The 23373-nt window shown below is 39.7% G+C and overlaps 1 protein-coding gene across 4 annotated transcripts in view; it reads left to right on the top strand.

Annotated features, from left to right (window-relative positions):
• Positions 1-64: 64 nt before the first annotated feature.
• The window catches only part of NOL8 (nucleolar protein 8), a 31095-nt gene continuing 7786 nt past the window's right edge, over positions 65-23373 (top strand). Inside the window, exons 1-13 of one of the 4 annotated variants that reach the window (XM_048858285.2) lie at positions 65-153; positions 4219-4402; positions 4590-4652; positions 5993-6071; positions 7546-7693; positions 10942-11013; positions 12157-14175; positions 14485-14601; positions 17706-17825; positions 18808-18892; positions 19877-20021; positions 22403-22486; positions 23036-23325. In XM_048858285.2, the coding sequence (XP_048714242.2) occupies positions 4264-4402; positions 4590-4652; positions 5993-6071; positions 7546-7693; positions 10942-11013; positions 12157-14175; positions 14485-14601; positions 17706-17825; positions 18808-18892; positions 19877-20021; positions 22403-22486; positions 23036-23325 (3361 nt within the window). In that variant the 5' untranslated portion in view covers positions 65-153; positions 4219-4263. Of the gene's footprint in view, positions 154-4218; positions 4403-4589; positions 4653-5992; positions 6072-7519; positions 7694-10941; positions 11014-12156; positions 14176-14484; positions 14602-17705; positions 17826-18807; positions 18893-19876; positions 20022-22402; positions 22487-23035; positions 23326-23373 lie in introns of those variants that run through there. The other 3 variants (XM_048858286.2, XM_048858287.2, XM_048858288.2) reach the window with 3 other exon arrangements.

Genomic DNA, 23373 nt, shown 5'->3' with positions numbered 1-23373 from the left:
TATGCGAATGGGGTTTTGACGGAAGTGGTGGGGGCTCTAGGAACCCTGTTTTCCAGTGTGTCCCGGAAGCGGGAGGGGGCGTGAATAGAGCAGCACTCAGGAAACGCGTGTGCGTGAGGAAGAGGTCGCTGTGTTTCCTGGCTGACACGTGCGGTATGTGAACCCGTTGTGTATCCGCCCAGGATCAGTGTAATCTGGGAGATCTCCTCGGCGGGTGGCTGAACCTCTAGCTCGGAGGTCAAGGCTGCTGCGGTGACCTGGTCAGGAGTCTGGGGCCCGCGTTGGGAGGCTCTGTGGAGAGAAGTCCCGGTAGAGAAGCCACCGAGACCGAAAGGGGCCTGGCGGGCTTGTTCCGTCCCGGGGCTATGGATGGCCCCTGTCTCTGTCTTTCCCCCCGGCGCTCCCCACCCTCCTCATTCCCGGGCTGTGGGGGCCCGAGCCGTGCCCCCCCCCCCATTCCCAGACTGTTTTTTTTTCCAGTTCAAAGTTGGCACAATGTAGTGAAGGTAATTCGGCGAAACTCGTACAACTGAAGGTTGTGTTACCTCTGATGTTTGGATAGATGTGTAGTTTTCTCTCACACGTACCTGTTTTTTTCTGACACTAATGATAAAAAACACAGTTTGTATTAGTGGCCCTATGTGTCAACCCTGAGCGTTCTGAATATAATGGACATTCCATAACATTGAATGGCAGCAAATCTAAAAACTGATTAAAGGAAAAGTTTTTTATTTGGTGCATTATTAGCCTAGCAGACTCTTCGAAATAAGTTACAGGACTGGACATTTCTCCAGGGTGTTGAAAAAAAGTAATAGGATATTTCTAGTGACAATGAGACTATCCTCCCCTATATGAGTGTGGAGTTTTTTAAGTTTAGTGTTTGGCAGGAACATTAACTGTTAAGAGCACCGTTCTCTAACCAAGGGTTGTAGAAAGAAACTTCTCCAATGGGCATGTTATTCAATAATCAATAATTACTCTTGCCAGGGTTTCTTGCACCTTCTTTGAAGCATCTGCTGCTGGCCACTATCAGAGGAGTTGGGTCTAGATGGACCAGTATCTCATCCAATATGCTTATATTTAGGCACTTAAATACAAGTGGCCTTATTTTCAGAGATGTTGAGTACCCACAAATACTGTTGTAACTAACATGGAGTTATCCATAAGTGCCCAGCATGTGTGAAAATCAGCTTACTTTCATTTAGGTGGCTAAATATGGATTTAGAGGCTAATTTTAGTTATTCTAGCGCTAATAAATTCATAGCAAAGTCATCTAATATAATCGGGTAATTGGTTTGCTATATTAATCTGATATCTAGCCTTTTTCAAGAGAATTAAAAGTAATTCAGATATTGCTTCTGCCCGGAGGCTTCTGATGGTGGGTTTTGTTTGTTTTGTTTTCCAGTTACATTTTACTATTCTTTCACATGTTTTTCTCTCCACTGTTCTGTGAAAGACCCAGACACAAATGATGGAATTGACTGATTTATCATACAGAGTGCTGTCAAATGCACAATTTAAACAAACTGGAAAGAGACTTTTCTTCTCATGTTTTTCAGTTATGGTAATTTTAGCTGTTAATTAGAACAATAATGTAAGATACTTAAGCTATTTTCCTTTGTGTTATAAAAATATTTGGCTTTTTCCCACAAAAGGAACAAAGAGGAGTGCTTTCTGTGTCTTTAAACTTATTAAACGTTCTATAAAATGTTTAAAACGAACAGGTGGGGCAAATTGAGCACCTGATTAATTATGGTATGTTTGTCAAAAACAACTCTTACACATACAGTCTGCTTAGGACTGATATGTCAGAAGAATGTATAGTATTATCAACTGTAGGTTTTCTTGGTCACTTAGGGTATGTCTACACTATGAAATTAGGTCAATTTTATAAAAGTCGATTTTTAAAAATTGATTTTATACAGTCGATTATGTGTGTCCCCACTAAGCGCATTAAGTCGCCGGAGTGTGTCCTCACTACCATGGCTAGCATCGACTTAAGACGCAGTGCACTGTGGGTAGCTATCCCACCGTTCCCGCAGTCTCCGCTGCCCATTGGAATTCTGGGTTAAGCTCCCAATGCCTGATGGGGCAAAAACATTGTCATGGGTGGTTTTGGGTACATGTTGTCAGTTGCCCCTCCCTCCGAGAAAGCAACAGCAGACAATTGTTTTGCGCCTTTTTTTTTCCTGGGTTACCCGTGCAGACGCCATACCACGGCAAGGATGGGGCCCACTTGGAGATTCAGTCCTACCTGGACTATCATGCGAGCTGGAGGCTTCTGCCTCAGGCTGCTCTCCCCAGCCGGCAGCACCGCGCGGTCACACCTACTCCAGCATACCCCTTGCTCTCATGGCTCATGAAGCCTGGACTGTAGTAAGGAGCAGTCCAACTATAGTCTGAGCAAGTGCAGAATGAGGGTAGAATGTGCCTTTGGAGGTTTAAAAACTCGCTGGCGCTGTTTGCTGACTAGGTCAGATCTCAGCGCAACCAACATTTCCATTGTTAGTGCAGCTTGCTGTGTGCTCCATAATATCTGTGAGACTAAGGGGGAGACATTTATGGCGGGGTGGGAGGTTGAGGCAAATTGCCTGGCATCCGATTTTGAGCAGCCAGACACCAGGGCGATTAGAAGAGCACAGCAAGGCATGCAGTGCATCAGAGAGGCTTTGAAAACCAGTTTCATGAAAGGCCAAGCTTCGCTGTGACAGTTGTGTGTGTTTCTCCTTGATGCAAACCCACCCCCTTTGTTGATTTTAATTCCCTGTAAGCCAATCATCCTCCCCCCTTCGAAATAAAGTAACTATTGTTTTGAAACCATGCATTCTTTCTTTATTAATTTTTTAAAAAATGAGATAAAGGACAAGGTAGCTCGGGTGGGGTAGGGGAGGAGGGAAGGACAAGGCCACGTTGCTTATTGTAGCCACACTACAAATCAAAACTGTTTGAATGGCAGCCTTCTGTTGTTTGGGCCATCCTCTGGAGTGGAGTGGCTGGGTGCTCAGAGCCTTCCCCCACCCCGCGTTCTTGGGCGTCTGGGTGAGGAGGAAAGGAGTACTTGTGGCACCTTAGAGACTAACCAATTTATTTGAGCATGAGCTTTCGTGAGCCACAGCTCACTAGAGGAGGGTAGGTGGTTATACAGTGGATGCAGCGGGGGTCTATGCTCTTGTTGGCTTTTCTGCAGCTCCAGCAGATGCTTCATCATGTCTGTTTGCTCCCTCATTAGCCTCAACATCACATCCTGCCTCCGCTCTTTGCGCTCACTTAATTCTTCCCTGGCCTCTGCCACTGAATGCCTCCGTGCATTCAGCTGTGCCCTATCAGTGCGGGTGGACTGCATGAGCTTGGAAAACGTCATCGCAAGTGCGTTTTTTCGCCTCCTAATCTGCGTTAACATCAGGGATGGATATGATGGGGGAGCGTAGAAACATTTTCTAAGCTCTACGATTCTGGGGGGACTGCATGGTCACCTGTGCTGCTGAGTGCTGCTGAGTTCGCCACGCTGACCAAACAGGAAATGAAATTCAAAAGTTCCTAGGGCTTTTCCTGTGTACCTGGCTAGTGCATCGGCGTTCAAAGTGCTGTCCAGAGCGGTCACAATGGAGCACTCTGGGAAAGCTTCTGGAGGCCAGTACCATCGATTTGCATCCACATTACCCCAAATTCGACCCAGCAAGGTCGATTTTAGCGCTACTCTCCTCGTCGGGGAGGGAAGTACAGAAGTCGATTTTAAGAGCCCTTTAGGTCGACAAAATGGGGTTAGTTGTGTGGATGCAGTCATTTTTAAATCGACCTAACGCGGCTAAATTCGATCTGACCCTGTAGTGTAGACCAGGGCTTATACTGAGTTCCTAGTGTTAAACCTTATGATCCAGCAAATGCTCCTAGATCAATTTACCATTGGGATCATCAGAAGCCCTTGTAGTGCACTCTTGTTATTTTAACCTCCTTTTCTCTGCTTGATATATTCCGTTTGTTGAATAAATCATATTCTGTTCTGAATAAGCTGGGTCACAGTTCCCAGAGAAGATTTCATAGCAGGGACCAAGTCCTGTTGGACCTGTTGAGTTAATATGGTTGGTGAGAGAAGTGCAAGTTTAGGTCCATCACTTGGAAGTGCCCACCAACTGACTGAGAAAGAGATCACAGGTGCAGTTCACCCAAGAACCACAAAAACCATTTATACTGATTTTTTTTTTGTTGCCTTTTTTACAGAAAGATAAAACATACATCCTAAATGAGACAGTCTGACTTTTTAATATGGAGAAAAAACAAGTTTTAAAACGTTTATATGTTGGAGGACTTGGCTATACAGTTTCTGAGGCTGAACTGCAGGAAAGATTCAGCAAGTTTGGAAATGTTACAGATGTGGAAATTGTTATCAGGAAAGATGAACAGGGTAATATTTTCATTTTGCTCTTTAGAAGTATAACTGTTCTTTACTTCAACTAGTAATGGAAAATAACGTCCATTTCAAAACTACTACTTTTCCTTAACCATCTGTAGAGAACACGTTTTCAATTTTAAAAACAAAAACTTACAATTTTATATACAAAAGTAACCAAATGTTTCTAATTATTGACCAGGGAACCCTATGAAAACTTTTGCTTACATCAACATCAGCATTTCTGAAGCAGATCTTAAAAGATGTAAGTACACAAATGATATTTGTTGCAGTTTATTTTAATCCCTGTAAACTAAGGATGTAACAAATACCTGAACCTACTCAGACCCCCATTGAAGTAAGGGACATAGGTTTTTCTCTTCATCTATACCTCTTAATTTCCGCCTCTCATTTGCTATTTCATTCTTCAATTCTGTTTAGCTCAGTTATTTTAGGAATCAGTGTTTATGGAAGATGCTCTTCAAAATAATGTATTTTATTGAAGTATCTGTATTTTTATGTTACGGGGTGCAGGCAATGGTCTATCAGAATAGCCTAGTGGGTTAGGGGCGGAGGGTGGAGTGTATATGTTAGCCCCTTAGTGAAAAGGTTTAGAAAATGATCTTAAACATATTTTCTTCTCTTTGATACATTGATACTTGTATATGACATTAGAATTGACTGAGACGAAAGGGAATAAAGAACGTTGGCTTAAGCAAAGTTTATTTTCCTTAAGGAGGTCAGTTTTAACCCTCTTAGAATGGAAATACAGATTCTCAGTCTTTTCTGGTAGTCATATGAACATTACAAAACTGCAACTCCTGTGTAATCTGCAGTAAACCAGTTGAGATTATTTCAGCACAGTCATCTGCACCGGAAGAATGGGGTTGATAACGTACCTTTGAAAAAGAATAAGGGAAATCTTCTTTTTAGGGATAGGCCATCTGGTTTAAACATAATTAAGAATCATCTTAAAACTTTGTGCTTCCCTTATTCTCTTTACATGGAATAAGGACTTCCCTCCCAATCTCCATCTCCCAATATTGCCAATGTGTCTGCCACTGCTTGTAGGATCTGTTGGGAAGGAGGGGAAGAAAAGTAAATTCTATTTGAAGATAGTGTGAAAGGACTGGATACAGTGGTGAGGGAACCTAAGAATGTAGATATATCTGAATTTTTCAGTCCTTATTTGGAATGAGCTATTTAATCGTTCAATTTCATAGTGGTAGCCGTGTTTTTTTTACTCCATGCATCTGATGAAGTGGGTTTTAGCCCACGAAAGCTTATGCCCAAATAAATGTTAGTCTCTAAGGTGCCACAAGGACTCCTCGTTGTTTTTGCTAATGTTTCAATGTTTATTTATCACTGGCTAACTTACTGTTAGTCAAAATAGGGTTTGGATGTTGACAATATCTTGTCTTTGGTTTTCCATATTAGACCCTAAATTTGCTACCTGTAATCAACAAAGTAGTCTAACTGGGGGCAGGATCAGTCTCATAATGCTCCAAAATGTAAAATATAGCAAAAAGCGACATGATTAAAAACATTACTTAAATATTATATACATGGGTAATAAGCATTTTCTGTCTAATGCTTGTTTCCTAGGTATGTCCATTTTAAATAAAACAAGGTGGAAAGGTGGAACGCTACAAATTGAATTGGCCAAAGAAAGCTTTTTGCACAGGTAATGTTAATATACAAATGTATATTGTTGCTTGTTGAACTACTTTGCCACATAATGTCAAAATATATATATAAGGCCCTACCAAATTCACAGTCCATTATGGTCAATTTCACGGCCATAGGATTTGAAAATTGGTAAATTGCACAATTTCAGATGTTTAAATCTTAAATTTCACAGCGTTGTAGCCGTGGGGGTCCCAACCCAAAATGGGAGGTGGGGGAGTGTCGCAAAACTGTTTGACGGGGTCATGGAATTGCCACCCTCATTTCAGTGCTGCCTTCAGAGCTGGACTCCAAAGTCCATTGTCATTTAAGTGTTTCTTGATTGGACACTTACTGAGAATAGTCCTTTCTCAAGAAGCTGACCAAATGCTTCACTGAGGCTACTTAGAAACAAACACATTGAGATACAAGTACATAGCCAATATTCATAACTTCAAATACAAAAATGATACACAAATACAGACAGCATAATCATAACCAGCAAATTACAACCTTTCTATAGACGCCTGCTTGACCTCCTTTGTACAAGATTTGGTGCGACTATAGGACATTGGTTACAACAATGATCTATACGGTCACAGTTCATGTCAATAACGTGTCACACACCTCCCTGAGCAGCTGTGCAGGAGATGGACAAGTCCTGTCCCTCCGGTGCCCAGCAAGAGCTAGAAACCCCCTTTGCTGGGGCTCTCCTAAGAACAAGGGTACATCGGATTTCATGGGGAAAGAATTATTTCAATTATTTCAAGGTCCGTGATGCTTTTTTCACGGCCGTGAAATTGGTAGGGCCCTATATATATATAATTTTGCTAGAATTGTGCAAAATACAAACCAGTGTCTGAATAATTCATCCTACCAACTTTAAATGTACATGTCCTGAGTTTTTCCCTTTATATTTGTCAAATACTATATTGAGTAAATTTTTTGACAGCTTGTTTATAAGAGGGCTCTAATTAAAGAATGCTCTCCTATAATGAATCTGCAAAAGCCACTGGATATTGCTTTCACTTCAAATCCAAGTAAATGGGATTTTAACAGACTTAATAATAAAGAAATAACTTCTAAGAAGATAGTTTGGGTACTACAGTGTTTTGAATTTTTTATACTTGTTATTTTGCCCACTTTGCAGTTTTCCCTTACCCTTTTCTTATATGTTCTCCATTAGCTGCTTTCAGTGTTTGTTTATTTTTCATTGAAACTGATAGCATGCTGGTACATTTGCAGCATGCTTATCATACCTGCTATATTCATCGTCATAAAAAAGTTAGCTGGGTGGAGGCCATGTTCCTGGTTTCCTGGTTTTAAAGGGAATTGGCAAAACGTATCTTTGATATGTTTCACATTGGCTCAGAGTGAATGGTTGTCCAGAAGTGTGAGAGAGACCCATCGCTGATGATGGCTTTACACACAGATACTTTTTTATTTTTGCTTTTATGTCGTGGCAAGCTTAAACCATGCACCTCCTGATACAGATTGGCACAGGAGAGACAAGAAGCAAGATTGAAGAAGGAAAAGCCACATACAGATGGCAAGGGAAATCTGTTGGAATCACTGAATGAAGCTGGAGTTGTGAACTTTCATATGAAAGCAGTGCCAGGAACAGAAGTACCGGATCATAAGGTGTTGTGGGGTATCCATTCTGCTGAGTTAAGAGAACTGCATCAGGCACAGTTTTATTTAGCTTTCTTCACATTAAGTTTACTTCAGATTTGTATATTTGATTATCGGAGACAATACATACAGGGTGACAGAATAGCTATGACAGAATAGTACAAAATAATCCTTATCCTTATAAAATAAGAGCATCGACATCAATTTGTTTTTTAGGAGGGGATAGAGTGGCTATCTTTGCATGTGTGTATTGTCATTTAAAGTTCATAGCAATGTCTAGAATGAACTTTTATAAAACGTGTCATCTTGTGTATGAGCTGCCTTATATAACACAGTCATTTTGGGCCCTGTGATCAGTAGGACGATTCACAGTGCTCAGCATTGAGTTCGAGTATAAATTGTTGCAGGATTAGAGCCCATATTGTAGGGAGAGGATAAGTTTAAGTGAGACTACATCAAGATTTACGCAAATAAAACAAGTATTCATTTAACGAGATGTTTCAAAATTTCCTTTTTAGTGTTCAGCTTGCTCTTGGGGTTTTCTCTTTAGCTGCTGTGAGAGCAGAGTCAGTTAATGGTTGGTGTCTCTTCAGTTAAATCAGATTTTTTTTTTGGTCTCTCTATTATTGTCACGTTACAGACAGACTATGAGAATATAATATTTGAGATGTTCCCTCCTTTCCAGAAAGAAATTAGCACAGTGGCTTAATACAGAAATGTGACATATAATAGAACAAAAAGGCTAGCTGTGGGCAGATTCCTTTTATTAGTATTCCTGTCATTCAGAATTCATTTTGTTTTAGCAAAAAGAAAAGGAGTACTTGTGGCACCTTAGAGACTAACCAATTTATTTGAGCATAAGCTTTCGTGAGCTACAGCTCACTTCATCGGATGCATACTGTGGAAAATACACAAGACATTATATACACAGAGACCATGAAACAATACCTCCTCCCACCCCACTCTCCTGCTGGGAATAGCTTATCTAAAGTGATCACTCTCCTTACAATGTGTAGGATAATCAAGTTGGGCCATTTCCAGCACAAATCCAGGTTTTCTCACCCTTTGCCCCCCACCACACAAACTCTCTCTCCTGCTGGTAATAGCCCATCCAAAGTGACCACTCTCCTTACAATGTGTATGAAAATCAAGGTGGGCCATTTCCAGCACAAATCCAGGTTTTCTCACCCACCCACCCCCACTGCCCCCCAAAACACATACACACAAACTCACTCTCCTGCTGGTAATAGCTCATCCAAACTGACCACCCTCCTTACAATGTGTATGATAATCAAGGTGGGTGGCTGAACTTTGTGACTTTGTCCTTACCCATAACTATTTTACATGTGGGGACAATGTATACCTTCAGATCAGCGGCACTGCTATGGGTACCCGCATGGCCCCACAGTATGCCAACATTTTTATGGCTGATTTAGAACAGCGCTTCCTCAGCTCTTGTCCCCTCACACCCCTACTCTACTTGCGCTATATTGATGACATCATCATCATCTGGACACATGGAAAAGAAGCCCTTGAGGAATTCCACCATGATTTCAACAGTTTCCATCCCACCATCAACCTCAGCCTGGTCCAGTCCACACAAGAGATCAACTTCCTGGACACTACAGTGCTAAGAAACAATGGTCACATAAACACCACCCTATACCGGAAACCTACTGACCGCTATTCCTACCTACATGCCTCCAGCTTTCACCCTGACCACGCCACACGATCCATCGTCTACAGCCAAGCTCTGCGATACAACCTCATTTGCTCCAACCCCTCAGACAGAGACAAACACCTACAAGATCTCTATCAAGCATTCTTACAACTACAATACCCACCTGCGGAAGTGAAGAAACAGATCGATAGAGCCAGAAGAGTTCCCAGAAGTCACCTACTACAGGACAGGGCTAACAAAGAAAATAACAGAACGCCACTAGCCGTCACCTTCAGCCCCCAACTAAAACCCCTCCAACGCATTATTAAGGGTCTACAACCTATCCTGAAGGATGACCCAACACTCTCACAAATCTTGGGAGACAGGCCAGTCCTTACCTACAGACAGCCCCCCAACCTGAAGCAAATACTCACCAACAACCACATACCACACAACAGAACCACTAACCCAGGAACCTATCCTTGCAACAAAGCCCGTTGCCAACTGTGCCCACATATCTATTCAGGGGACACCATCACAGGGCCTAATAACATCAGCCACACTATCAGAGGCTCGTTCACCTGCACATCCACCAATGTGATATATGCCATCATGTGTCAGCAATGCCCCTCTGCCATGTACATTGGTCAAACTGGACAGTCTTTACCTAAAAGAATAAATGGACACAAATCAGATGTCAAGAATTACAACATTCATAAACCAGTCGGAGAACACTTCAGTCTCTCTGGTCACGCAATCACAGACATGAAGGTCGCTATCTTAAAACAAAAAAACTTCAAATTCAGACTCCAGCGAGAAACTGCTCAATTGGAATTCATTTACAAATTGGATACTATTAATTTAGGCTGAAATAGAGACTGGGAGTGGCTAAGTCATTATGCAAGGTAGCCTATTTCCCCTTGTTTTTTCCTAGCCCCTCTTCCCCCCCCCCCCCCCCGACATTCTGGTTAAATTTGGATTTATGCTGGAAATGGCCCACCTTGATTATCATACACATTGTAAGGAGAGTGGTCAGTTTGGATGAGCTATTACCAGCAGGAGAGTGAGTTTGTGTGGGGGGGGGGGGGGGTGAGAAAACCTGGATTTGTGCTGGAAATGGCCCACCTTGATTATCATGCACATTGTAGGGAGAGTGGTCACTTTGGATGAACTGTTACCAGCAGGAGAGTGAGTTTGTGTGTGTGGTTTTTGGAAAAAAGGGGGGGGGTGAGAAAACCTGGATTTGTGCTGGAAATGGCCCAGCTTGATTATCATACTCATTGTAAGGAGAGTGATCACATTAGATAAGCTATTCCCAGCAGGAGAGTGGGGTGGGAGGAGGTACTGTCTCATGGTCTCTGTGTATATAATGTCTTCTGCAGTTTCCACAGTAGGCATCCGATGAAGTGATAAGTGATAAGCTCACGGAAGCTTATGCTCAAATAAATTGGTTAGTCTCTAAGGTGCCACAAGTACTCCTTTTTTCTTTTTGCAAATACAGACTAACAAACTGCTACTCTGAAACATTTAATTCCTGACATTTAATCCCTATTATTTTTTTCACTCTGATATAATTGTATATTTTTCTTTCTTACAGGATTGGGTCGTTAGTAAATTTGGCAGAGTTTTACCCATCCTTCACCTTAAGGGTAGACACAAAAGCAAAATATCCTTTCCTACTGCTTTAGTAAACACTGACTGATCATAGATACAGTTCCATTATTCTCTTCATTTGTTTACCATCTTTATTGGGGGAAGGAGATATTTGCATAAGTCTTTATATTGTTGATACAAAACACCGTGCAGTTACTGTCTCTTATGTGGAGATAATTAAAATGCTATGCTTGGCAAAGAATTGGTATATATTGGCTGATGATTAGAATTCCAAATCTCTCACTCGCCATTATGGAAAGGATCAGAGTGCAAAAAACAGATGGACTCACTTTAAATATGCGTTTGCTTAAAAAAAACCAGAAAAATGTTCCTCCAGTGCTTGATTACTTGGTGGCTTCATCCTAAATCTTGCAACAAACTTGCATTAGTTAGATGGATAGTTGTACATGTTGCATGTAACTCACTTAAAAAGTTCATAAAACATAGCTTTAAAAATGATGGATGTGGAGCTGTGATATAATACCCTAAAAATACTCAGATGTAATAATTTTATGAACATTGTATGTGACCTGGTCAGTAAGGTGAAGTTCCTATATCCTGGGTTATAAGACTCTTCTGCAGCAATGTATTGATCTAGCTTAAGAGGAGGTTGCGGGGGCGAGGGGGGGGGAGCAAGAAGGAAAGCAACACAACACTTATAGATAACCTCTTAGCAAACACTGGAGGGCAATTACCCAATGTGGGGGCTGCACGGGGGGGAGTTATGAGCTTAGAGGATCCTATACCTTGTCTCCAATGAAGATGCAAGCCTTGTTTTGCTGGGCTTAGAGCCTGGAGATCAAAAGGACACTAAATAGTTAAAAGCCATTCTCAGGAGAGAAAGGATGGGGTCAATAGTCAGTGGTTGAGAGGCAGGCTGAGACACAGACAGGCTCTCTGAAGGAGTTGGGCCTTTCCCAGTGCCAGGGAATAGTAATAGTCGACAGCAGAGCAATCGGGGATCGATTTATCGCATCTACACTAGACACGATAAATCGATCTCCGATAGATCGATCACTACCTGCCGATCCGGCGGGTAGTGTAGACATGGCCTGTGACAACATCTATTGTCCTTGTCCCTATAACTTAAGTTGTTACTTGTTGAAAAGTGGAAGCCTCCTTGGTTTTATTTTTATTCCTTAACTCTGACTATAACATAATGAAATATGACCCATCAAAATATTGCCACAACCTTAGAAAGCTGGAGCAAGACTTGACTGACACAGTTCCCATATCCAAGCTCACCTGGCAGTTGGAAGGCGGGGATGACAGCATAAGCAAGAAACGACGAGGAGAGTTCCCTGAATTTAAAAAAACACCTAAAAAAATGAGGATACAGAGTAGTGAAGATTTAAATAAAACACCAGGTTGCCACTTGAAAAAAGAAAACTTAAAACAAACAAAATTAGTCCAAATGTCAAACTCCAAATCAACTGGTCTGTCTAAATTACTTCAGACACCTAGTCTTAATAGAATTGTCATGAAAGGCAAAGAATTATTTCTGGATAAGAACCTGGCAGCTGGTGTTAAGCCTAACAGGAATACAAACAGCATTTCAGACAGTGATATTGATTCAGAAGAAGAAATCAGGGCAATGATAGAGAAAGAAAAGGAAATACAGAAAGCTAAAACAAATGCTGTATCTGAAAGTGATCATTTGGAAGTTGTGGGGGATAATTTTGAGCTAAAATACAACACTCACTGGTCTTTAACCAATCCAAATATGAAGAAAGTGAGTAAGGGATGTAACAGACAAGGAAAGACTATTGAAAATGACACTGATTATGATTCAGCAGATACAGATGAAATTATTGCTGTGACTAAAACTCCAGATAAAAACAGTGTGAAGACTAAAATTCTAAGAGATTCTGAGCTGGTGAAAATGCAAAGGAAGGACAATGTTAGGAATGAAACTTTCAAAAACAACAAAAGCTTTGATTCTGTAAATGATTCCTTTGTGTTGTCACCAGATAAGTTAAGAGACAAAAATAACAAAAAAGCAGTGCATAACAAAACAGCAGAAGTCCTGACTTCTGAACTACAGGACAACAGAGTTGACAGCAAGTCTGGGTCTACCGGTTTTGATTCAGAGCTGGAAGCAAGTGAATCTGAAGCTGATTCTGATTATGAAGACATGATGCAAAACTGTTACCGCCTACATCTTACATTACATGAGTTAGAAGCATTAGCCACTGCAAGTATTGAATCTTCAGAAGGAGATACAGCAGGTAAACAGAGGGATAGTCAGTGCAAAACTGAAGGTAATATTAGTAACACCAAGTATAGTACAAAGCCTTTTGAAATTGCCTCTACAACTAAAACATCTATTAATCCTGAAGATATAGTTGCTGCCATTTTAGAGGGAGAGGAGAGTGCTGATGATGAGAAGCCAAAGGAAAATACTTCCAGTTTGAAATTTCAGCCTTTCAGAGGAATAGGGTCATTATGTGAAAGTGAGAATTTTGAGGAGATGAGCAAGGAAGGTTCTTGCAGCTGTAAAAGAAAATGTAACCAAAATTCCTCAAGCCTTGTTGATTTGAAAAATAAATCTTTAGAAGAGGTTTCAAAGCCAAACTGTTCTTGTCATGGGAAACACTCAGCTTCCAGAGAGTCTAGGAGTTCCATATTATGTTCACTTGAAGACAGAAGTGTGAAAAAGAAGCAAAATACTCTCAGCAACCAGCTCAAGAAGGTGTTAAATTCCCAATACTCAGAAGGTGGAAGTGAAAAACCTGTTTGGAAACCACCTTTATTACGAGAGAATAACTACTTGAATTCTCATGCAGAAGATCAAACAGCAAACAGAGGAGACAGTGAGGACTGCACCACAACTAGTATCAGTGGAAGCGAGGAGGAAAGCACTGACACAGACAGTGTTTTATCTGTCGCACAGAAACACATTAAATGTGAATTGGAAAGCCCAGAATCTCTTCCTGGCAAACCAAAGAAGGATGCAAGCAGTAAAGGTTCAGCCTCTAAATTTCAGGAAAGTGAGAACAATAAGAAAAGTCTTCACAAAAGTAAAGAAAAGCTTTGCATTCCTATTGCTGTCTCAATTGAGTCAGATGAAAAGGAGAAACAATTGCAGGATAATCAGAAGAGACTTGCAGCTCTACAAGAGAGACAGAAAGAGAGAGCATTACAGAAGAAACTTATTCAGGGGGCTCTTCTGAACCTGGTAAGTATGCTTTCAACTTGTCTCTGAACAGTAAAACAGTACTGAAAGAATACTGGTTTAATAAGTATCTCTAGTATGTGTTCTCTAAGATGTTGCTGTGGTTTGAATCGTGTTTGAGAGCAGCGCCTATCTTCTTTGCCAGATTGATTTTTAGGATATGTCCAAAAAGATGTCATGGGATTTTTTCCAGAAAACACAATAGGTGTTTTAATTTCATTCTCTACTGTTGTAAATGTGCCCAGCAGTAGTTCCCATAGTATATAACCAATATTTGAAATGTTAAACTTAACAATGTCTCTCCTTTTCCAGGAAAGCCAGTCAGCAAGCAAACATAAGCACATTGTATTTGATTCAGATGGAGAAAGTGAAGCTGAAGTAGAAGAGAAGTCTAAGGAAGAAGTGACTATAGGAAATCTGCCTGGAAAAGTAAGTGGCTTAGAAACAAATCCAACCTAATTTCTGAGAGGGCATTCACCTACCCAATTTGCTAGTATGTATTGTACTGAAGAGCAACACCTACTCTTATTCAGAGTTTGAGATCAAATCTTGAATATTGTCCTTCGTACTAATGGATATAAAACAGATGATACAAAATAAGTGATGCATATTCGTAGAATTAAAACATGAATTTATAAATTAAGGACAATGCAAATTTTGGAGTATCTCTTTGGAAACTGAAAAAATCAGGCACTCTACCGCATAAAATAACTTGTATAAATTGATTGCAGTGCAGTGTTCACACGAACCATAAGAGCAATGGTCACATGGAGAGGCTTACATGTGGTTATGCCAAAACTCCACTGCCCACTGTTGTCAGTTAAATAAAAGGAAAAGATTTGAATTGCCCAGTGTTGTGCAGAGAGTAAGTGGCTGGAAAAGGACTGGAAATCTGGCGTTCAAGATTCTATCATCTAACCACTAGCCCTCACTCCATCCCAAATAATGTAACTCAAAAACCAACAAATAATGACATTGAAATACACAAGCAAGGTTATGCATCTTTAAGTCAGAATGTCAAGCCTGTCATGCATTCCAGTTTACTGAACCTTGTTTTAATTTGGTATTGGTTTTGGTAACTGAGTAGAAATGTATTTTATTGTTTTTAACTGTAGTGTAAGATTTTGACTGTATGCTAGATGAAAATGGGCTTTCGCTACATGAACAATTAGGTATATTCTTTTATATGCTACACGCTGTGCAAGATGCAGAAGGGTTTTTGCTTATTAATTGAGCAACTGTGGTAAAATTACATCTGCCATGGATCCTTCACATTTACTATCTATAAAGCGGAGGATAAATTTTAAATTGGCCCTCTTGGGTTTTAAAATGGCTGATGGTGTAGAGTTTGAGTAAATTTTGAGACTTTCTCCTGGAACTTTACTTAACCAATACCTTTTGTAACACCACCTCTCTTCAGAGGTTTCACCATCATGCAGTAGGTCAGCAGGTGATGATGCGTTTGATGGGAGGGAACTTCCTCTCCCTTGACATATTTCATTCTCTCCCCTTTTAAAGCCTGAACTGAAAGCTGTTTTCTTTTTCAAAGATGTTTTAAAATTAGGGCCACTGTCAACGTTAAATGTAAAACACCCTTTCTCCCTCCCATCCCTTTGTTTTCCTGACTTCTATTTAGAGGTTAGTTTATTACTTTCTGAATTGTTGTACGGTGGCCAAAACACTCTGATGGGGAGCCATAATTATTCTGGAAGACTTGGCTGTGACATTCTTGGCTGCTGCTGATGAGTGTGTCACTTGCAACTGCATTACATTTCTTTTGACTTTTATCATTTTAATTTTATTTGTCAAGTAACTTCCAGTGTATTGTGATTTCATAAAGCAAAAAGACAGTCTGTGAGGCTGGTACTTAAAAACTGGTTCTAAAACTCTTTCCTAGAATAACATTTTTCAAAATCCAAATTAACTTTTTTATGAAAACCTAATGACCACTGTGAAACCTAGAGAAAAGCATGTTTAACTGAAATATTGCTTCATAATAACTATCAAACTGTTTTTATTGACTATATGGATTTGAGAGGGTAAAGTGTCATCTGCATCACCAGTGAATCATCTACATTAAAGGCATTTTACAAATACTAATCAGATATGCAGTTGCAAGAATATGAAATGTGTAACTGTGACCACGGTGCCTGGAGGGGCTACACTGAGAATGTTTATTCAGGGCAAACTGCAAATAATAGGGCAGACAATCCCCAGAATTGGTGGTTTATTTTATAATGAGATTTCACCAAGCCAGTAACCAAACAGCTTCCTTACTGGTTATCAAGAAGCCAAAATACAGTCCCCTTTGGTTCCCATCCGGACAGCCAAGTCTAATATAGTGAGGATTTATTAATAAAAAGAAAGAGTTGCTGTGGTTAAAACAGCAATATACATACAGATAAGAAAAAAGTTCTTAGGTCAGTTTCATAGCAGAGATGGGTGAGGCTGCTGATTTGTAAAAATCCTTCTGTAATCAATATAAAAGCCTATAGTCAAATAGGCAGTCCATGTGCAGAGTTTGTTCAAATTCTTCCATGAGAATGGCAGGGTTAATTGAGAGTAGACCTGGAGACCTAAGTCTTGTAAGCATAGACTTTCCCTGTCAAAGTTTAAACAGATCTGCGATAAAATAGGATCAGGCCCAACGCTTTCTTTATAGCTGAAGTTAAGTGGATAAGCCTCTTGACAGCAAATGATCACAGCTGGCCTTCCTTGAATGAAGAACAGGTCATGTACATTGTTGCTTTGAAGCTAATCTGTTTCCCCGGGATACACCGGTAACTAGTTGTATTAATTAGCATAAGACAATTAACCATCAAACAGTTCACAGGTAGTTTACTATAAATTTCAAAGAGAAATGTGCCCAATAACATTATTATACCACAAGTCCTATCTAAATGATAATTTCGCCTTTTGATCTCTGAGTCAATAGAATTCAGTAATGAAACATAGCTAATTAGATCACATTGTTAAACTTCCAACAAGATATAGGTAAACAGGCAAATATGATTAGAGTTTATTCTTGATTCTCTAGATCCTTGATATGGAGGCCTCTATTGTTAGTCAACTTGAAATGGCTTTGATAACTATCTGCAAGGAATGGTCCTATTTACCATTTCAGTACTCTTCTAATATGTCCTTAAGAGTTGCTTTCAGGTCACCCAGCCTGCTGGTTGTTTAACTCTCACTGGCTCAGCATCACAGTAACTTATAAAATAAAATCATATGGAAAAGTGCGGTTACTTCATACAGAAATGTGCTCCTGCCACACTTGGATGATCACAACTGTAAAATAAAATTACCAAAGAATTGTCTCAGAACATCTAAAGCAGCTGTAACATCTTTTTACAAGGATTCGTGGACCTCAATAATTAGGAGAAGTAAATGCGGTATCCTGAAAGAGTGTTGGCTTCCAGCTGTATTGGGAAAGTAATGCAAAACAAGTGGCTAGTAGTTGATAGTGTTCTTAGAACTGCTTATTATAACTGTTTCCTCTGTGTGTTTTGCTTTTTTTTTATTAAACAATTAAGGAATTTACTAGTAAAATTTCTGGGAAGTTGTTTGAGAGCAGTGACGATGAGCAAGAGGCTGCCGGTGAAGATGACCGATTCCAAATCAAACCCCAGTTTGAAGGCAAAGCTGGTGAGAAGGTTAGTGAACCTATTTAATAATATCTGCAGTTACCTGAAGAGGATGGTGTTGGCAAAGTTATGGTAATACCTGCGTTGGAAAAGTCCATTTAGATGTAGAGGAAATAATGTTTTCTCATTATGTAATAATGTAACTGCACTTTCCCACACCTTCCAAGCTGTAGTCAAATGGTATTTTCAAAAGAGGCTTATTAGCGTTTCTCAGATGTGGCCACCTTGGCCAAATGCAGACCCCAGGCACTTTTTCTTGTGGCCCCAGCCTCCCAAGTAGCTGCCCCTTCCTCTCCCTGTTGCTCCTGGATGCCCCACCTTGATGTTGGTTACTGGGGCCACCAGCAGAGGTTGGGCTCTGCTCCCCCCTTGGAGACACCTTGGGCACATCACCGGAGAAGGAAGCACCCAGTGAGTTTCCCCACATTTCCAGGGGCAGTTGGGCTCAGGCTTTGGGGTTCAGCCCTGGGGTGGGGGGGTGGCAGGCTCTGGCCACGGGGCTTCAGGCTCCAGTCCCGGGCTCTGGCTGCATGGCAGCAGGCCCCAGGCTCTGGCAGCAGAGCTTCAGGCATTAGCCCCCCACTGCCTTCCCTGGCCACCATCCAAGGCTTAATTTGTCCCCAGGCTTGCCAGGGCTAAGTCCGTTATGCAAAGTGATACTTGTATGTTTGTTACTATCACTTTGCACAACAGATTTACTAGCTATCAATAAATAAATTACAATGATTTGGATGTGTATATGTGCATATTTATTTGCTTTTCCTAAAGCTAATTAAGTATTTTAGGAAAAAGTGTGAAAGCAGTCACCAGCAAGAGTTGGTGGCTGCACTCTGAGGCCACTAAAAATTTCTCCTGAGAACCTCTACAGTGAAAGCTTATGTTAATTCATGGCCATGATTCCAGTTAAAACTGTTACTGCTTGTCTGATTGTTATAAAGCTGCTGGACTGCATACATTTAATCTCAGATTTTTTGTTTTGTTATCAATGTAGCTCATGCATTTACAATCACGCTTTGGCACAGATGAAAGATTTCGTATGGATGCTCGGTTCCTTGAAAGTGGCAGTGAAGAGGAAGGTAAACATTTTCTCTTATTTTCCAGGTCTTGCTCTTCCACAGCAGTTTGTAGTCACAACTAATTAGTAATAATAGAGAGGCATGATGGGTGTAAGTTTTTGAACATTTAGAATTACTTATTACACATTTCTCTTCTCTGGATTTAGCTTCATGGGAAAGTAGTTTAGAAGTAAATAGTACTGGCATCATAATTTAGAGAACAAATTTATAAAATGCCCTATTTAGCTACTGTAAACTCTAGTTTGGGTTGTAGGTGGGGGTGTATTTCCTTGTTAGAAGGGCAACATTTTAAAACATTTCTTTTGTTATAGGATGATATCAAAATAAATGTATCTGCACCTTTCAGAAGATAAGGGGATACCATTAACCAGAGTAACCTTGCTTTTTGCTTTTCTATTCCTTGGCTATACTTGAATTTTATGCATCTTGCAGTACCATGCTATACAATAGCCACAAGGGGGAGTATTGTCAATTGAGCTGGTTGAAAATTGCAAAAATGTTTTCCTGAAAAGAAATTTTTTTGGCAAAAAAACAAAACAAAAAAACCCTCCTATCAATCCAAAACAAACAAATTTCAAACAAACCAACCCTGTTTTAAAACACCCAAATTTTCAGCCAGTCCTACTTCTCACTTGGATATTTTTGTCTACAACCCCAAGAAATGTCCCTTAACAGCCTTAAATGACAATGTCTGGGTAATTATTATAAAATAGAAGAAAATCATGGGACTGAAAATGATTAAATCTCTATCTTTCATGTTAAATTGATGCCCATACCGCCTCATAAGCAAAGCTTGAGCATAACTTGAGGGGAAAACAAAATGTATCGTTTAAAAAGTTTTAAAATAAGGAGGAATAGAGAACATATCCTATCCTTTTTAACCTAAAACTCTGTGAGCTTCTTAACTGACTTACTAGTGGTGTAAAGTATTGGAAGAACACTTCAAGGAGTCATTTCATAGAGGTTTTTATATATTTTTCCTAGAAGAGGCAAAGAAAGTGAAGACAGATGAGGAAGGAGAACTTGCTGCTGAGAAAAAGAAAAATCTGGAGATATTGGGAAGTCTCTTGCAGATCAGCCTAGAACATCCTAAATCAAGCAAACTGGCAACAAATACCAAAAAATTCAGGTATGGATCCTGCTTTAGCAGAAGAAACCTGAACCTTAGGAAGACTATAATTTTCTGTTACATGACATAATTTCCTCTCTGTTTTATTAGTTTACTGAAAACAGCTTTCTCCTCCCCGCCTTATCACATGCATGGGAGGTCACCTTTGAATCAGGCTTCCCATCCCAGTATGACAATAGATTATATTATGGGCCATAATCATTATTTATATAGTGCCATTGTGCGTGAGAATTTATGGGTTAATAAAATGATCTCCTTGCCCCCAAAGAGCTTAAAATCTACCAAAGTTGAATGCTTCCTTATTTTCTTTTCCCTTCCAAAGAGAGACAAACTCAAAATGGCTAATTATACTGAAAGTAGGTTGAATAGTGGGTTAATAGACTTGTCATAAATATAAAGGGAAGGGTAAACACCTTTAAATCCCTCCTGGCCAGAGGAGAAACCCTTTCACCTGTAAAGGGTTAAGAAGCTAGTATAACCTCGCTGGCACCTGACCAAAATGACCAATGAGGAGACAAGATACTTTCAAAAGCTGGGGGGGGGGGGGGGGGAGAAACAAAGCCTCTCTCTCTGTCTGTGTGATGCTTTCCCCGGGGACAGAACAGGAATGGAGTTTTAGAACTTAGTAAGTAATCTAGCTAGATATGCGTTAGATTCTGATTCCTTTAAATGGCTGAGAAAATAAGCTGTGCTGAATGGAATGGATATTCCTGTTTTTGTCTTTTTGTAACTTAAGGTTTTCCTAGAGGGATTCTGTATGTTTTGAATCTAATTACTCTGTAAGGTATTTACCATCCTGATTTTACAGAGGTGATCCTTTTTACTTTTTCTTCTATTAAAATTCTTCTTTTAAGAAACTGAATGCTTTTTCATTGTTTTAAGATCCAAGGATTTGGGTCTGTGGTCACCTATGCAAATTGGTGAGGATTTTTCTCAAACCTTCCTCAGGAAAGGGGGTGTAAGATTTGGGAGGATTTTGGGGGGAAAGGCTTTTCCAAATGGACTCTTTTTTTCTAATAATAAGAATACCGGTTAGATGTGTGGTGGTGGCAGCGAAAGTCCAAGGGCAAAATGTAAAATAGTTTGTACCTTGGGGAAGTTTTAACCTAAGCTGGTAAAAGTAAGCTTAGGAGGTTTTCATGCAGGTCACCACATCCATACCCTATAGTTCAGAGTGGGGAAGGAACCTTGACAAGACTAGACTTTGATTTCTGGAGACTGCGATGGATGATGATGGCATCACGTAATTGCCATTTCTGCTCTTCATCAACATCAAATTTATTCCTAGACAGAAGTGTTTTGTAAAAATATACATTCTCATTTATAGTCTGTCCTTACTACTGTTAGGATGTTTCTTCAGTGTGTTAGGCGTGGATTCTCTACCTTTATCCCACATGTCCTAACTTTCATTGTCCGAGGAAGCCACAATTTCTAGATACAATGCATTTAATAATACATTTCAAAAACTGAACTCTTATCTGTATCTTTAATCCATACATTTGGAGGAGCAATCCATCTGTGGGCTGAATTAATACAGGAATGATTATTTTTAATGGTGGTGTGTTGAGGTATTTTGCAAATAGTATATTTTCGTTCCAACTTCCATTATTGGTGTATAGCCCTGTTTGGTAGGCAACTGTGTCACAATGCTCATTTTACAATTGTATGAATCTTATAAAGATCTTTATGTATCTCCTAAAGATTTTCTCAACAGTTTCAATGGCCTCCTTTCCTTGTATTTTTGCTTCACAGAAGTCAAATCACCTATTTTTGGGGGGTTAACTTCCGTGATAGCATAAATTAACTTTTAATTTCACAGGACAAGAGAGGCCTGTGTGGGGAACAGAATATTTGGTTGAATATTTTTGTATTGTCTTTAAGCTGGATGGAATAATGCAGTCAGGCTATTTTCCTCTGATCTAAAGTTTGGACTTCATTAACTAATTTCAATAACATTTTCAGTTTTGAAAGGGAAAAAAAATCTCCATTTTTGGTATATTTGAAAATTAAGGGGAAATCAGAATCTCTGGATATAATAATCATAAACTCAGTTAATCTCCAAACGATAAAACATATCTATGTATTAATGTTGTTTCCTAAAGAACAACTGACAGATATTTAATGCTGAAGATTTTAATAATTTGATGTGAAGAATGCTGCGTGGAATCTTTTTTTTCTTCACAGTACAGACTGTAACACACATTGATCTGCTCTCATAATGCTAATAATTTTTGTACTGTATAAAAACAAAAGTGAATTTCAATCTGCTTGTGAACACAAATAAGATGAGCTGAAAATGTCATTGCACTTGTCAGTTAGGTTGTTTTATTTTAGACATTTAGTTACAGTATCTCTTTTTATTATTCCTCTTATTCATACAGAGATATTAATACCTTACGCTATGATCCCACAAGGCAGGACCATGAAGTTTTTGAAAGGAAAACAGATACTACAGAAAAAGAGAGGTAATATCTTATCACCTCCTTATAGTTGTAAGACAAACTTTCTTCCCCTTGAGGGCTGATTTTCAAAAGTATTTGGAGGCCACAAGCCTATCATTCTCCTTGCTTACTCTGCTGTCCCCTTTGCAAGTCTCCCCATCCCTAGTAAAATGTAGACTCTCTATAAAGATTCCTTTTAGTACAGCAGTGATGATGCTAGCAATAGATCAGAGTTGTCACCAGTCTCTTAAGGTCAAACATGAATTTTTCCCTTCTGTAGGTTGTGCTTATCTGTATGATCTGGAGAGAGGAAATAGTTGAAAAATGAAAAATTTGCTCAAATTGATGAGACAGGAATGTAATCCTTCAACTCTTAGGGCATCCTATTACCAGAAACTGAAATTACTGAGAAAACAGGAATGCAGAAAAGCAAAGTACTTGCTAGAGGATTTGAATATTTCCCTGGATAGGAAGTCTCCTTTAAGTAATACAAAGATCAGTCAAAAGAAAACCCCATATCTTTCAAATTTTTGTCCAGTGCATAATTGTTTTTTAAAATAAATATAATTCCAGTAAAGCTAAAAGAAAGAAGAAAAGGGAGGAGGCAGAGAAATTGCCCGAAGTGTCTAAAGAAATATACTATGATGTTGCGGTGGATTTAAAAGAGGTATTTGGATCAACAAAATGTGCAGCTGAAAAAAGTGAAATAATACCCTGGGACAAACATGATGATATGGAAGAATCAACTCTGGCTGACCGGCATATATTAAGACTTAATGTTGAGGGCAATGCAGAAGAAAAATCTAGTGGCTTCACGTTTTCCTTTTTTGGTGACGATATGAACCAGTCAGCTGTGAAAGAAGGTAACATTGCAGATTCTGGTACTTTTTTTAATAGTTTGCTTTTACTGG

This window comes from Caretta caretta, chromosome 7 (assembly GCF_965140235.1).
Source record: "Caretta caretta isolate rCarCar2 chromosome 7, rCarCar1.hap1, whole genome shotgun sequence".
NCBI classification, from domain to species: Eukaryota; Metazoa; Chordata; order Testudines; family Cheloniidae; genus Caretta; species Caretta caretta.
Note: the sequence above shows the minus strand (reverse complement) of the source record. Positions and strands in the feature narration are given on the sequence as shown.